This window comes from Heliangelus exortis, chromosome Z (genome assembly GCF_036169615.1).
Source record: "Heliangelus exortis chromosome Z, bHelExo1.hap1, whole genome shotgun sequence".
Classification (NCBI taxonomy): Eukaryota; Metazoa; Chordata; class Aves; order Apodiformes; family Trochilidae; genus Heliangelus; species Heliangelus exortis.
The window spans coordinates 38752129-38768115 of NC_092454.1; the positions used below are offsets into that span (position 1 = coordinate 38752129).

The window sequence follows — 15987 nt, forward strand, 5'->3', positions numbered from 1 at the left end:
CTGCAGTCCAGTAGCAAAAATCTGAAAAAGAGGGTGCCATCACAGTCAGAGCTAAGAATAAGCACTACACCCTCATTTCACTGCAAGCCAAAGTTAGTTTTAAGATCAGTTCCACCCCACTCAAGCAAGCAGTAACACTGGGTGGATGTGAGGAGACATAAAGTCATGTGTGTTCCCAAAAGGTCTTCAAAGACTGTTCCTGTAACATCTCCCGTTGTGGTACTGGGCTTTGGAACAGTACAGCAATGTTCTATGCATATCTAACATAAGGAATTCCCACTAAGGTGCTGAGTACAGTGCTACAGTTTCAGTCAATTCTCACCGGGAATAGATGGACTGTAAATATTTGTCATAATTTCTGGGCTTCTCGATGAAAAAAATCATTAGTCCATTTATCCAAAAGAGAAAAACAAAAAAATTGTTATGGATTGTTGTCCATCAGTAAATATTAATTCAGAAACACCAGGCACACTCTGACTAATGAAAAGTAAGGAGGTCAAAGAATTTGCCCTGCTAAATGCCTGCTATACTGTAACCCATTTAAGTGGAACATCCACAAATTTTGACAAATAGGTTGGCAGAGGAAATACTAAGTGTACTTCAAGGAAACAACTTTGCAATGTCCTTTCTCTGTAGGCTACTTCTTTTTTTTTCAATCATGTACAAATTTACTGGGTAGAGAACTGCATAGAAAACATGCTCATAACTGCTCAAATGCCATCCTGACCAGTTTATATAAACACTAGTAAAGCTGATAGAGATTATTTGCAGAACATTGGATCTGATGAGCTCAAATATAAGATAGCTTGGGTAGTGTAATATTTGGGATTACCATAATAATCTCTTTAGGGAAAGTGTGCAGTGTCAGCAGAACTGTTGCTTGAGTCTTTGAGGGAAGTTAAAACTGTACAGTAATAATTCTGCATTTCTTATACACTTAAATCTTTTCCTGTGAATAAAGCAATTTACTGAAATCCTTATAGGGCCCTGGATAAGGCTTTAAGAATTTCATTCACTATCTCTGATTTTAATTCTCCTATGGAACCCAAATTATTGGTTAGGCATCCTGGTTTTTTTGTGTGGTAACTTGTTTTATTGTAGCACCATCCTTTCAAGTTACACATGTAATTTCCATGTATATGAGTTACTAGGGAAAAGAGTTTTTATATTAAAATAGAGAAATCCATGTTAAGAGGCAATGAAAATGCTTCTGTACAGATTTTCCAAGTGGTAGTTAAGTTGTCATAGTCTACTGATCCTTTGACACCTGCTGACTTTTTTGAGCACAGCCTTTCAGGCGTCAAGTCCAAGCAACAGCTCCTGACAAGGGAGCTGATTTTCATCTCTTTTGAGACTGGAGACTGGGCTCTACCTCATCTGAGTTAGCCATCAACACCCTGTAGAGGATGCAGGCAGTTCTGCTTCTCCTCTGCTGCCTTCCATGCCTGTGAACCATTCCGCAAAAATCTGGGATAGCCTTAAACACTTGTGCTTCTTATGCACTTCAGGTACTCTGTCATATCCAAAATAAAGACAAAAATAAGCTACTACATAGAAATTTCTCTGTCTTTGGCATCTTTCTGATCTTTTGTTGTTTCAGTATGTCCTAGGCTGCCATTTTTGAAAAATAAAAGTAAAAATTAAAAAATGCCGCATACCTTGTATTTGGAGTCCAGGAAATATCATTGCCACCACTGCCTTGTATTAGCCCCCTGGAAAACTAGACTTTTTGTTAATTCACAAAAGTTTTAACTCAATATATTTTTTCTGCAGAAGGAAAAAAAAGAAAAAGACTGATAATCCAAAATAAATGTATATCCATTACGTCACATTGTGTCACTCAACATCATGTCACTACTTTTAAGACTCTTTACAGTTCTCTTGACACTACCTTTGCTCCACAGAGAACCATTCAACCTTGCAAGAACCATTCAACCTTGCAAAAGTTACAGTTTTCCTAATTGATTATAATAATGAAATTCAGGTCTGAGCAATTGCCCTTAAACTGTTTTAAGATTGAAGTCTTTCGCTCCTATATAAGGTGTGATAAAAACCTAGAGGTCCAAAAGCATTTCTGTTTAAAAGAATGTGTCTCTTGGTCTAATAAGAGATATGCATCTATCTAAAAGTCTCATCTCATCTATATCCTTGGAACATCACAAACATAGCAACCTTTTACTATTCATAATTTGTGAAAATAGACTTCTAAAACCATTGTAGTGCGAAGGGAAGGAAAGTGAGGGGAAGGGAAGGCAAGGCAAGGTGAGGCAAGGGGAGGTGAGGCAAGGGGAGGTGAGGCAAGGGCATTTGAACAAATTTTTTTTATTTCTATTCTTACTGCACCTGGAAAAAATTGTTCAACTGTGGGCCTTTTTTTCTATAATTTAATCTCTGCAGAATGCAAAGGCAAGTAATCTGTGCAGATCATTTTCCCCAATCTTTTTCCAAAATTATTATGTAACAATAACATACAAAAAGATCAGATAATAGGAGCAGTTTGGAAATCAGCTTTGAAGCAGCCATGAACATCTGAATCCATATTACTTCATTTATCTATTTCAAAACGTTTGACAGTGGCCTGTAAGAATTATTATAGACATGAAACATATGCAGAAAGTCTTCTACATTCCAGATATAAATGTATTTTCTTTGAATGCAAAACCTGAAGAAAGGCTAATACATAACATTAATTTTGAAAATTTAGTGTTCAGACATTTTCATTAATATTTCTGTTCTTCAAAAAAAAAATTCACACAATAAAAATGCACAGAATAACTCTATAATGACTTTTTTTTCATAAAAAAACACAAGTTTTAAAAAGTTTTAGAAGTCTTCATAATAACCACACAATAAATGGCAGAGTTGATCTGTAAGAAGAGTTGATGTACAATTCAGTGCTTTTTCTTTTTACTTTCCATGGGTAGATCATAGAAGAGGAAAAAAAAATGTGTCACCACAAGATCTTCCAAGTGACATTGTTTATAAGCTAAAAAACTTTGGCTAAGAGTGTGAGACCATGAAGGAAATCAGACTTGACAACTGCATGGGTGTATAGGAAACACGATTATTTTAGCAGTAATCTGTCACTCTTCATTTCAAGCAATGATCTGTCGGATTTCTCGATATCCATCTTAGAGGGCTACCTTTAACTTTGAAATTCATTACAAATTTTTACAGATCTACTGTGTGTACTCAGTGAGTCATAGATATACAACATCCACTTCTGAGGAACTAAAACCTCTCCACAAACCTACAAACTGTAGGACTTGCAGATTTGGGAATCATCAGCCTTGCAGCACATGGAGAGCAGACTCTGGACAGAGTGGAACTGACCATCTTAGTGGCTCTAGCAAAGTGTAGATCCAAACTCAAACTCTGGCTTGCATGTATCACTGTACAGAAAAGCTAACTAGAAAAAATGCTAAATATACTTCATATGAAACCACTTAGGGATACAAACATGAAAGTGAGATGGGTTAGTCCACTAGCATTTTTCAAAGAACTCCAGCTTCAGGATGCCTAGAATTGTTGGAAGTTGAAGGAGCTGGTTTTATTCCTACTGGTTCTCTGATCAGCCTTACTCTTCCCTAGTACAATCCTTCCTGGATCAACAAATGAGAGGGAGGACTTCCTCTTCAAAGTTCATGCCCAGCATGCTTTAGTATCCTCTTTTGATCAAGAACTAAATATTGAAAGCTCAAAACTTTTATCCACGTGATACCAAAGCTACAGGTCTGGGAGATTATAGTCCTGTCTCTCCCAAATGAAATTAAACTGAGATAATATAAAATGTAAGACTTGCTTTTTTCTTGTTAGATAACATACATCTATGAGCAGCAGTACTCACAAATACACAAGAAAAATTCACTGGCTTGCAGACAATTATTTTTATTTTAAGAAAATTCAACAAATTAACATATCCCTCCAGATTTATACCTGATTTCACCAATATAACAATTCTTGAAACCTGATTATTGTCCTACTTTGAGGATAATTAATTTGCTGCCTGAAAGTAAATATTTTTGCTGGCAAAAGGAAAAAAAGCTTTTTTTTTTTTTTTTTTCTCTCTTGGGGCAGCATTTGAGAAAACAGTAAATGCTTGGTTTGAAGATGGGTTTAAGTAGATATTTGGTTTTATCCAAGACTTAATATCAGATGTGTGGGATGACTTTGTGTTTGTTCCCATAATAGACATCCACCCTTCTTCCTGTTGTCCTGAGAGAATGAATTGGGTTCCAGGTGGTAAATTCAGCATCTGTGGATTATTATTACTAGTTATGTATGTTACTGTCTGAAGTGACATTAAAATTTATTTCTGTTTTGCATCCACAAAACAAAGTCCAACTGTAGAAGGGTCGGGTGCAAGCAGACTTTATTTGGCAATTGACACAGCAAAACCATAGAGCCAGGCAAAAGAGGGAGAGAGGAAAAGAAGATATAGGAGAGAGACAGAAAAGCTGAGAAAAACAAGGATAAGAAAGTGGGAAGAAAGACTGAGAGAGAGAGAGAAAGAGGGAGAGACAGAGAGACAGAGAGAGAGAGAGAGTCACCACCAGGGGCACAGCTGCCCAGCGAGTTTCTTCAAGATGTCGCTGACCCTGGGCAGGGTCCCATGCAAAACAGCAGTGGGTGAAGAGATGACAAAACAGGCACAGCATGGACAGTCATACGTACCCCTGAGTTCCTTTTGTTCCAAAGGGGCAGCTGTCAGTCAGCTGCCACAGAAGCCAGGGGCATTGGCATCATAGCCATTGCAGACAGGATGCCTGGAGCTGAGCTTCCACAGAAGGGTGCAGCCCCCCACCCACTCATCAGCCCTTACCTCCTTCCTGGCGCCACTCCCCACTCCGTACCAGCCCCCTCAGCCAGGTGCATCAGCATGAGCACAATCAAGGTGGTTTCCTCCACCCTGGCCAGGGTAATCATGCCTGGAGGGATGTCCCAGCATTGCAGGCCCTCAGAAAAGGGGAGGAGTCTCCACCCAGCCATTAGTTCTTAGTTCTTATCTCTTTCTGTGTGTCACCCCCTGCTGAGCTCTGGCCAGGTCTCCAATCCTAGACAGAGCTATTCACTTTAAAATTGTTCTTTTGAGACAATTTCAAATCAGTGAGGTCAGACTCTCACAGTGTAGAATTAATTAATTAATTTTCGTTGCAGCATCCCAGTTTGTAGGGTGCTTTAGAAAAACTAGAGGCAGTTACCAGCCCCAAAGAAATGTAAACTTAAGTATAATATGAGATGAATACAACAAAGATGGGATGACCCTGTGGTATTGATAGGAGAAGACTCAGTTGGTGATAGCAAGCAATCACAATGCAGCTTGTATTTGAACATAATAGATGTTTCATTAAACCTCAGGGTGATGGTGTTTTTGCAAGCTTTTATCAAGAGATATGGCTCAAGATAGAATGAAAAGTAAATGTGCTTTTTGAAAAATTGGGCTAATAGACAGCTGTGGCCTGTGTTAGTTCTTCAAAAGGGGTAGAAGCAATTATTTTTTGCATTAATGTTGTTGGGTAAGAAGGCAGGTGGAAGGACTTTAACAGTGGAAATAGGCAGTTTTGCTCTTGTTCCTCCCTCATGTTTACTGCAGTGGGAGAACATAGATTCTTTTTCTGTGCTGCTGGAAGTTATCATTGTGGCAACTCCACTATTATAAGTTCATTCCATTTTTGCTTCAATATCCAAGAAGTGCTGAATCAACGCATTTTATACTTATAAGGAATTCAGAAGCAAACTACTTGTTTTATGGTAGCTATAAAGACAGAACTGTGTGTCAGTCCCTAAATTCTTTGCTGGCTTTAGGGGAGAAAGGAAGAAGAAAACCATCAGAAGATTATGGGCATATGCACAAAGATACAATTGGAAAATGTGTAGTAGTCTCTGAAGATCATTAAATCCGCAAAAGAATACTGGTTGTTAACTACAGTAATTCAGGAGGTTTCTGGGAATACAGTGGCTTCTTTTTCATCTGTCCTGTACAATTAATTCACATTTTCTATTATGAATTCTTAAATTGTTCTGCTGTGTTATGAACAAAAAGAAATGCATAGGAGACAGTAGCAGAGTCTAATTTTCCAAGCTTCTTCATAAACACCTTGTGTCCTAAATGTGCTGCCATTAGTGTGAGGTCACTAAGGAGACATGATAAAAAGTTCCTAGACATCCTGTATTTGCTTATTTATAGATTGGTTAGTTTTGAATAGGGGTTTGAATTAACCGATAAGTCACAAATCAAAGGCATTTATTTCATATTAATTGAAAACCAGAACCTTAGTCTTCAGTGACCTGGTCAAAAAATATGTACCACGATCACAGTAGTGAAACTTGTAATTTCAAGTCATACATGGAATTATTAACTTCACACAGTAACAAGTACTGTGCTGAATGCAACAAGTGTCACAGGATCAATTCCTCCGTCTCTGTTCCCATCACAGTTACAAATTGTATCTGCAAGTCACATTAAAAGTACCTTAATATTGTTTGGGTTTTTTTTGCCTCTTCCTTTGTCTTGTCTTTTCCTGAAGCTCTTTTCATATTCTCCCTGTGGTTCCTGCCTCAGATATTGATATATGTCTATGAGGTTTGTCAACATAAAGTAGGGTGTGGTGCCAGAATTGAGTATTGTTCCCTCCACCTGATTCTCAAGAGACCTGTGAGCAATCACTCAAAATAGCCTCTCAAACAGCAGTACCTGGAGGTACATGCTTGAAGTTTTAATTATCTCACTGGGAATAAGGCATAGGAATTTTTGAGCAGGATCTACATGGAAAAATTGTGAAGGAACAGCAGATGCTTTTCTATAAGGAATTGCCTTCTTGTTCATGCATCTGTCATGCCAGGGTGGCTGGGCATACCAGTTTCTTAAGAAGGGAGAGAAACTACTAACACTTAGTTCATGAAAACAAAATGGGATACAGAAGGTAAGCCAAAAAATGTGAATGACATAGGTAATTTTATTTTTCGTATGAGTTTTCCCAGGTATGAAGATGAGCAAGATTTTGGTTCTGGATTGTCTCCACTCAGAAAATACTAACAAAAAACTTCTGTTTCCTCTGATAAAATTAATTATATAAACCCTGGATCAGGAGCAGTTTGAAAACTAGTTTGCTTGGTACGCCTTGCCTAAAAATGTGCTTGATCAGAGACAACAGCTCTGAAAACTGAGCTTGGTGTTGGGAACTAAAGTCTCTGTAGCTGTCCCTCTTTCCTGGTTCCTTTGGGATACAGTGTCCCAGGGGAATAGAACCTTAACTATCCAGAAAAGAGGACTTGCTAGCAGTCACCTTGTTGAATTTATTTTGGTAATCCTCTGCTCTAAGTAGGAGTCTAGGGGAGTAGGGGATGCAAGTGAACTCATGGGAAACTCTTGGCTTCTGCTAAGAGTGATAAATGATAACCATGTGTAAAAATGAGGCAAAATCCAGACTATATAATTATTTTGTCACAGCCTCCACTCTACAGGTTTACTTAGTACCTTGCTTACAATCTCCAGTCATTTTTAAGTATGTTTTTTCCCCAGCATTAAAATCTTTTTGGCTACCCTCTGGGTTTGAAATGGGATGCTCTTCTAGGATAAGTATTTGGACAACAATCTTGTTTTCCCATCTCCCTGTTCACTTTGTAGTTGAACATGTCCAGTTAAAGTAGTGAAGGCTAGCAGTCTTTGTGCTCTGAGTAGTCCTACTACATGAGAGCTCAGTTGTGATACCCAAGGATAAGTGACTTGCAGCAAATTGCTGCTATTGTTGTACTGGGCATGAAGGAAACACATCTACCAGGATTAATGAGGCTTACCAAGTAAGATACTATTTCCAACTGGCAGAAGAATTGCAGAGAGGGATGTATCCCTCATAAATCAAATTAAAGGGAAGTTTCTTCTCAATGCATCAGACTAGAATAAAGTCATAATCCTTCCCTACATTTCAAAGTATGTACTCTTCAGTATTGTGAAAGGAAGCACAAAAGGATTCAAAGTACTTGTGGGAAGCAAACAGTTATGTTAGCAAAAAAAAAAAAAAAAAAAAAAAAGCAAACATTAAACATAGTGAAATATGTTTTATTTCTCTGAATTAAATGATCATTATATTTATAAAAGGACCTGAAACATATCTAGATGCATTTGCTGATGGTACCTGCCTCCCCCAGCACACAGCCACAGGCTATCTAAGCTCAGTCCGTGGGCCTTGCCTGCCTGTGACCTTGTGCTGAAACAATATCTTGAAGAAGGCAGGATAAGCAGTCATTTGCAAACCCATCTCCACCAGTGAGATTGGTATCTTGAAGCCACAATCCGGAGGATGTGAACACTTCATCACCTGTTTTGATAAATGTATGAAAATATATCATGTAATGCTACCTCAACAAAGTGAAAAGTCATGAATATTTTATATGGATCAGTAAGAACAATCTGGATAATTATTTAGAACCCCTCATGACTGTCATTTAGCAATAATGACAATGAAATTAACAAGCAAAACCAAAAAAAAGGAGTATATGGGAAAAAAATAGTTATTTGTGAGACGCCTTAAAATGTGGAAGGGTTTTTTGGTGTATGGTAGAAACTTTATAATGTGAAGCAATTAAAATTTGCTGGTCCAGAGCATCCAAAACCACACTATAAAATACAAAGCAATTTTTAATTGTTAGGGAGGTAGAACAGGTTATCTTCTGTCTAGTTCTAATTTTTAAGATCTTCATTAAAAAAAAAAAAAAAAAAGAAAGAAAGAAGGAAATTAAATAGCATTGTGTACTCAAAGTACTTGTCTTGTTTTCTTTTTCAGCACAAATTGAAGTGATACCATGCAAAATTTGTGGTGATAAGTCCTCTGGAATACACTATGGAGTCATCACATGTGAAGGCTGCAAGGTATGGGATTTTAATACAGCAGAGTCATCAGCATCTGCATTAGCCTCAGGGATATGTGTGCAATAATACACTCTTACATGCTTTCAAGCAAGTGGTGCCAAAGGCTATAAAGCCTCCCACTGACATAGATGCATTTCATGCCTGATTTTACTTGCTGCTTTCCTTTTAATCTAACGGTCTTTAGAGTTACCTCCTCATTTGAAACATAAATTAATTGCATCTGATGCAGTATAAGTATTGACACAGAGTCTGACAACTCTAAGTCACACCCGTTCTACCTCAAATCAGCTTTAGAGGTGAATTTCTTATCTTGTTCCCTATACAATCCATGATGCATTAAGAATTGGCACAGTATCGCAATTCAGCATCTTAAAAGGTGTCAATTTGGTCCTGTTTTATCCTCTTTGTATTCTCTGCCAAACTGTAATCTCCAGAAGATGCCTTACATTATGTGTAGCGTAAAAGAATCCTTTCTCTTCTTCTTCACAGGCTCCAGCACAGAGCCATTCCTGGGAACTGAAGGTTAAAAAAACAAAACAAAACAAAAAAAAAACAAAAAAACAAAACAAAAAAAAAAACAAGCTTCCATGCTTCTTAATCATATTAACATATCCTGTTCCAGACATAAGTTCATAAGTCCAAATGAGATCCCAACCCAAGCAAAGAGGCCAAGAAAAGAAGGGCTTCCATTTTCAGCTGTTAAAATACTATTTGATTTTATTATCTAAGAAATTGTATCATTACTTATGGAAAACCAATATTTCATGCTTTCATACTACACGGTGGTAGTTCAGTCTTAACAGTAAAAGTGAAATAGTCTAAATGGAGAGGCATCATTTCACATTTTCTTCTATGTGGAAGTACACAAACTGGTACAGCTGAAAGTGGCTGCTTATTTGTAGGATGAAATGGCAAGTCAGTATTTACATAGCTCTTTATAAAATTTTACATCATCCGAAAAAGCTGAAAATCTAGGTGGACTAATTTTCAAAAGAAAGCTTTTAATACTAACACTCTGAGGTGCAATATACTGTCAAAGATCAGATTTCGTTCTCTGTAAAGAGATCAACTCTGTGTCACTGTCTTTTTGTTGAAGTGGAGTAGAAATGAGCATCTCCTTAGGATGATCACGCAAAACAGGATTAGACTAACTGATCTGATACTTCAAAATTGGCACAAAAGCTACATGAGAAAACTACTTTAAGCAAAAAGACAGAGTCTCAATATTCAGTTCCCACAGAGCAGTTAGGGGTAGAGTCTCTTACAGATGTGACTAGGGTTAATGCTGGCCCTTGTCTGTGCCTCAAGAGGAGATGATACCTCTCAGATCCATGTATAGACTGCTTACAGAGATAAAGAGCTTCTCCTTCACTTACGACAGTTTTAACCCTATTGTTTTTGTGCCACTTTCATAGTACCAAAGCAATTAGTCTAATCTTGTTTTGTGAGCCTGTTGTGAAAAAAAGATGTCAGTATTCACTTCAGGTCTGACAGGAAGCATCTCTGTCAGAGCTCTCTTTGAAGCACTACACTGTTGTGGAGTGCAACTCCAGTCTTCATTGCCCAGCAATTAAATAACTATTTGTTCAGTCTACATACTAATAACTGGTAATTTCTGGCTCCTTTTGTCTGAATGCATTAAAAATCTGAATTCATTAAGAGAGAGACCATGTGTGGGAGAAAGAGACAAGAACAGTTCTGCAATCATACACAGGTGTTGATCAAGGCACCAGATAGTGTCAGCATCAGATAGACACATCATCAGAGGACTGACCTGACAGGGGTGGTGCTACAGACTTTAAGGGGCAGGAAATCCTTTAACTTTGTCCTTACATCAGCTATTCCACTTCAAATGCATATTATCAGGGGCATTTGTACTGTTTCATGTGCTTGCCTGCATACACCGAATAACTTACAGGACCCACTGAGGAAAATGGTGGCTCTGCCACTATTGTCAGTGAAAGGGTGAAAACTGAAGACATGTTTCCATCCTGTATGTCTCTGTGGTGTCTCTGTCCTGTTTTGTCTGCCCCTCTTTTGTTAAGAAACCTTTTATCCTCTCTCCTGCCTACTTCCAGAACAAAGTATTTGCTAGCACTTATTTGTTCTGATTTAGACAGTAGTTCACATGATCATTTTCCATTTCATAGGGACTGTCATTGACGGATAAAGTGACTTGTTCAAGATGCAGAAAGACCTCATGTCAGTGCTGAGAATATTAGGAAACCTGCTTTTACATCTAGAGCTCATCAGTAATGAGTTGCATCCTCCTTCCCCCAAAAGGAATTATTCTCAGAAATGTAGCCGTCATTATACAAAGATCCTTTAAAAATTAAATAAAGGGTTTGTCTGTACTTTGTAAGAAAACATTTGGATCTCATACAGAAGAAAGAGAGTACAAAAGTCTCCTCAGAAAAATAAATTACCTGCTGTAGATTAATTGTATTATGTAATCCTCAACTTTTTCCTAAGAGGGGCAAAGAAGGAACAAACAAATTCTCTGAGAGGAGATCAGCCTTAACAGGAAAAAACAGCATGAGAAGATAAGGCATACTCAATGTTAGATGATTGTATGGAGGTCATTAACATTATTTAATTATTGTGTTCTCTGTAATCCATATCCACACAGGAGCTACTAAGATCTAAACCTTTAAACAAGAAAGTCCTTTACATGGAAAAAAAAAAAAAAAAAAAAAAAAAATTAGCAGTGAAGTTCAGCAAATAGAGTAGAAATACCTGGTTTTGGTTAGCCGGGATAATTAAAGTCACCCATTAGATTTTTTTCTAATGGGCATCCATGTTCTCAAAAGTGCAAATCATAAAACTTAATTTAGTTTAGTTATACTGTACTCTAAAGACAGCACAGACCAGATGAAATGAGTCATTATATACTCAGCCTCAGTAAACAGGGATGCTGCTATCCTTGGTGGGACCATGCCAGATACCATCCCCACTGGTTTCACCAGGACTTGAGTGAGAATTCAGATGTTACTTGTAGCAGGTCATCTGAGCCCAGTGACATTGTCACTTTGTTGCTCCCTTACTCTCGTGCCCCCAACACTCACAGCTGCTGCAATTTCCATTGCTAGGTTGGCTTGTGCAGACAGAACACCGGTGTAGCCTGACACATGAAGTCAACTCTTGCCTTCTGTCTCCACTCAGAGCTGTTTGCAGACCAGTCCAGAAAGGCACAACCACTTTGTTATCACTTCTGGTCACGATGTAATGGCAGTAATGGTACTTTCTGCTCTTTTTCTCCCCACATCTTCCTGTGGTGGCAAGGCTATCCTTCAGCTCTCCCACCAAAAAACCCTGTAGCTGTCTGTGTCTGAAGATACAGAACTGTCCAAGGAACGTCTCTTCTTTGTTTCTCTCTCTCTGAACTTGTTGTTCCTCCCATCCTTTATTTTACAAGAAATGATAGAATAAATAAAATACCTTCTTTCTCTTTCTCTCTCTGATCCTCACCCCTTGGTTTCATTGCTCTTGTCATTTCTGCTAGTTCAGGTTACTGCTACCATAACCATGCCTATTGGTGTTGTTTGTAGCAGCTGGGAACTTGTAAGGCCTTCGGTATATGTTATCGCTCTCCTTGTAGCTCTCTGATCTTTAAACAGATAGCACACAACTGCCCAGAGGTGCCTTATAGGCGGTAGAATAGCTACCAATTTTTACATAGATAAAATGGATAGTGTTATATTCCATTGAAACGTAAAATGTCATTACTTTCTCATGGTGGCGTCTAAAGGTGTTGCTTTCTCCTTTGTGTGTTGGCTTTACTTGATACAGTCATTAAATCCAAGTGCTTTTGTGATGCTTGCATTTCAATTGCTTTTCACTCCTAAAGTGTATCGTCCCTCTAGATCAGATCAACATTTGCCAGCTTAAATTTAGCAGCAGACTTCGGCTACTAATGCTATGCACAGCCAGTGCAGTTTATTACCAGTTTCTTTCATTAAATCTACGGTTAGAACAAATACTTTTAAGTTATCTGTTTAGAAATGCTGACAAGCTTTTCCTCATTAGGAGCAAGCTTTAGATGATACATGGCCATCATTGTACAAAAAGAATGTGTTCTGTAACATTTTTGTTTGTGTTTAATAAAGTAGAATTACAATCTTTACAGAATAAAGCACAATTCTCCTTATGGGTAAATGTTCTTTAATTTCATTTCTGAATGCCAACATATCTGCAAAGTCACAGCATAAATAACATTGCACTAAATAAGACTTTACCATGGTCATTTTCATGGTTTTGTGTGTGTGCGCGCACACATATATGCACATGATAATACTCTTGTCTCTTGCTCTCTTGCCCCTAGGGATTCTTTCGGAGGAGTCAGCAGAACAATGCCTCTTACTCCTGCCCAAGGCAGAGAAACTGTTTAATTGACAGAACCAACAGAAATCGTTGCCAACACTGCCGACTGCAGAAATGTCTTGCCCTGGGAATGTCTCGAGATGGTAAGGAGTCAGATTCCTGCTTCGTGTCTAAACCCTTTGAAACCCTTCTTCACTGCTGACTTACTTAAACTCCCTGTAGATTTCTGGAAAGAGAGGAGAAGCTCCTTGCTTTGTTATGTATGTACTTTGAGACACAGATCTTTGCCATTCATTTAACAAAAGAGGCTATTTTCACAGGGAGGGTGGGGAAATCACAGAGCGGAGAGCAGTATTAGTTTGGAACATGAAGAGACAGAAAAGAGATGTGTTTTTCTGATCAAAAGCACTAAAAGGTTACCTCTTGAGAGGTGGATTTATATTTCAGTTTAGATAACCTTTTGATATTAAACATGATTTATCTTAACATTAAATTCTGATGCCTGAAAGCATCACTTTTCTTGACATCTCTTAAAACCTGTGACAATAAATAGGCAGTTAAGAAATGTACAGATTGATAGAATTAGGAATTTCTCTTTCTATTATTCAGAGCACTGGACCAACTATTTTGCGTTGCTAAAAAACTTTAGCTGTATGTTGACCCCTGCACCCTGTCTATAGAAGAAACATTCTATAGTTTAGGAATCCAAAATGGACACTAAGCTAGAGGAAAACTCCACACTAGCATATAGGAGAATCCTTTGGCTCTGGTCCACCTTCCATGATATGGTATGACAAGCCATGATTATCAGGCTGAGAAAGTGCAGCACACCAGTGCTGTGGGCAGTGGGAGGCTTGGGCAAGGCTGCCCACAGCCCACCTGCCCCAGCCATCATCTTCCATCTCATGGAAGGGGTTTCCAGCTGATATAGTCAGGAAGTATGAGGAATATTCTATTTCTGAATGTAGGTTATATTAATTTTTTTTGCCTGGCAGCAGTTTTCTGTCTTAGAACATTTACACAAAAGATGTCATTTGACATTAACAACCATTGATAGAGATGATACTTGAAGGACTATTTCTTTAGATGGTCCACCGATTAGAAACTTGTTTCAATTTTTGACTTGTAGTAGGTACTTTCCTGCCTCATTGTGTCTGAAAAAAAAGTGCTCACTAGCCTGGAAGATGTCTTACAGCCTAGCCTTCAATCAATGAACTACTTTTGGTCCTAGCATCAAGGGTTACTTGATGCCTGAACTCCTGGAGGAGATTAAAGTAGTAAGGATTCAGTAATTTAACAGCACGTGCTTTCCTCCTAAAAGTAATAACAGTAATATCTTCCAGTGATTTGAAGTATCACAGGAGCATTTTCGTGACTGAAAGCACTATCTTCCCAACCTATAATTCAGGGACCACTGAGTACAGACAAAGGGAGTGATTCCTCTGATAACATCGCTTTCTTCTCTCCTTGTTTAAGTAAGAGTGTTTATACTTAACAATATGAAGAGCTATTGCAAGTTTAAAATAGGCTGTATGGATTTTTTTCAATAGATAAATTGAATGTGAGTTTTACCTCTCAGCCATGTAACAGATTCAGTTTTATCATGCAGAGGCAGGATGCTAATTGACAGCAGCTGGAGAATCCAGTTAATGAATACATAATGAGAATAAGCAGTGGGTGTTTGTTTTTATTACTGAAGCCCTAAATTTGAAGAAAATACACAGTTGCATTTTTCAAAATACAGTCACTGTATATTGTATTTAAGTGGGTGCAGTCTACTGTGGGATCGTTGCAGCTGCAGGCTCTATTCATGTAAGGTATCTGCATGAAGAGCTGGAAGAAAGCTGAGGCTGGCAAAACAAAAAAAACCTCTTAATGTAAAAAATTACAAATAAATTGAAGAGGCTGCCATCTCCTTGGTGTTCTGGTACAGCTTTTTTCATATTACACCTCTTCTTGAGGTCTATGGCTGAGTGATGGGGTAGAATAAATGAGAAAGAAAAAATGAGAACAAATTCCACCCAGTGTTAATCAATGTGATGATTGTGAATAGATCCCAGTTACAGATGGGCTAAAAATACTCAGAATTGGAAAACACATCTCATGATACATTGAAATTGGTATTACCAGAGCAACATCCTCTTATCTGTGCCCTGATAAGTTCTGCTGAAGGTATCCCTCATTTGTTTTAGAGCACAATTAACAACTACCTCTGCATTGAGATCCCTAGATCTAGACGAGTAAAAAGCCAGAATTTACAGAGATGGGGTGGGAGTGGTAGGGGAAGATAAACATATATGATCCACAGTATATGCAGGCTGTGGATTTACTTCTCCTCGTTCCACAGCAGTCAGCCCACAATTTTTTAAAATTCCAATCTCAGTGTAATGAGCCCTGTTCCTGGGGAGAAGGGTTTATACTCTGATGTTTTCCTCCTTTTCTCATCAGGAGGAATGCATGGATTTATGCAGGGAGATTATGTAAATTGATTGTGTAAATCCCTGAGACTTTCCTCTGTGGAAAAGATGACATTCATTTGTGCTGTTTACCTCCAAATCTGTTGTTTTCCTCTAGGTTCTAACTCTAACCTGTAAGAATTTTTTTTTAAAGTTTGAAGATAGCACCCCATTGAAAGGATGCAATTATAAGGCTTTAGGGTCTGTTTTCATCCAGAGTACTAATCCTGTTTGTGCACTGTTTAAAGAGTTGTGGAAAGTTGGTAAATCATATGGGATATGGATCTACATGTGGATTTCATGCGTTTCTGGGCTGTTGTTCAGTGAACACAGATATAAAAG

The 15987-nt window shown here is 38.1% G+C and overlaps 1 protein-coding gene and 1 long non-coding RNA gene across 2 annotated transcripts in view; one reads left to right on the plus strand and one right to left on the minus strand.

The window, feature by feature from the left end:
• RORB (RAR related orphan receptor B) overlaps positions 1-15987 on the plus strand; it is a 131036-nt gene that overhangs the window by 86655 nt on the left and 28394 nt on the right. Inside the window, exons 2-3 of the mRNA XM_071730558.1 lie at positions 8784-8869; positions 13191-13332. Of these exons, the coding sequence (XP_071586659.1) occupies positions 8784-8869; positions 13191-13332 (228 nt within the window). The remainder of the gene's footprint in view (positions 1-8783; positions 8870-13190; positions 13333-15987) is intronic.
• Positions 1-15987, minus strand: part of LOC139789622 (uncharacterized) — a 51702-nt gene that overhangs the window by 2504 nt on the left and 33211 nt on the right. Inside the window, exon 4 of the long non-coding RNA XR_011723205.1 lies at positions 1659-1712. This is a non-coding gene — a long non-coding RNA (uncharacterized lncRNA). The remainder of the gene's footprint in view (positions 1-1658; positions 1713-15987) is intronic.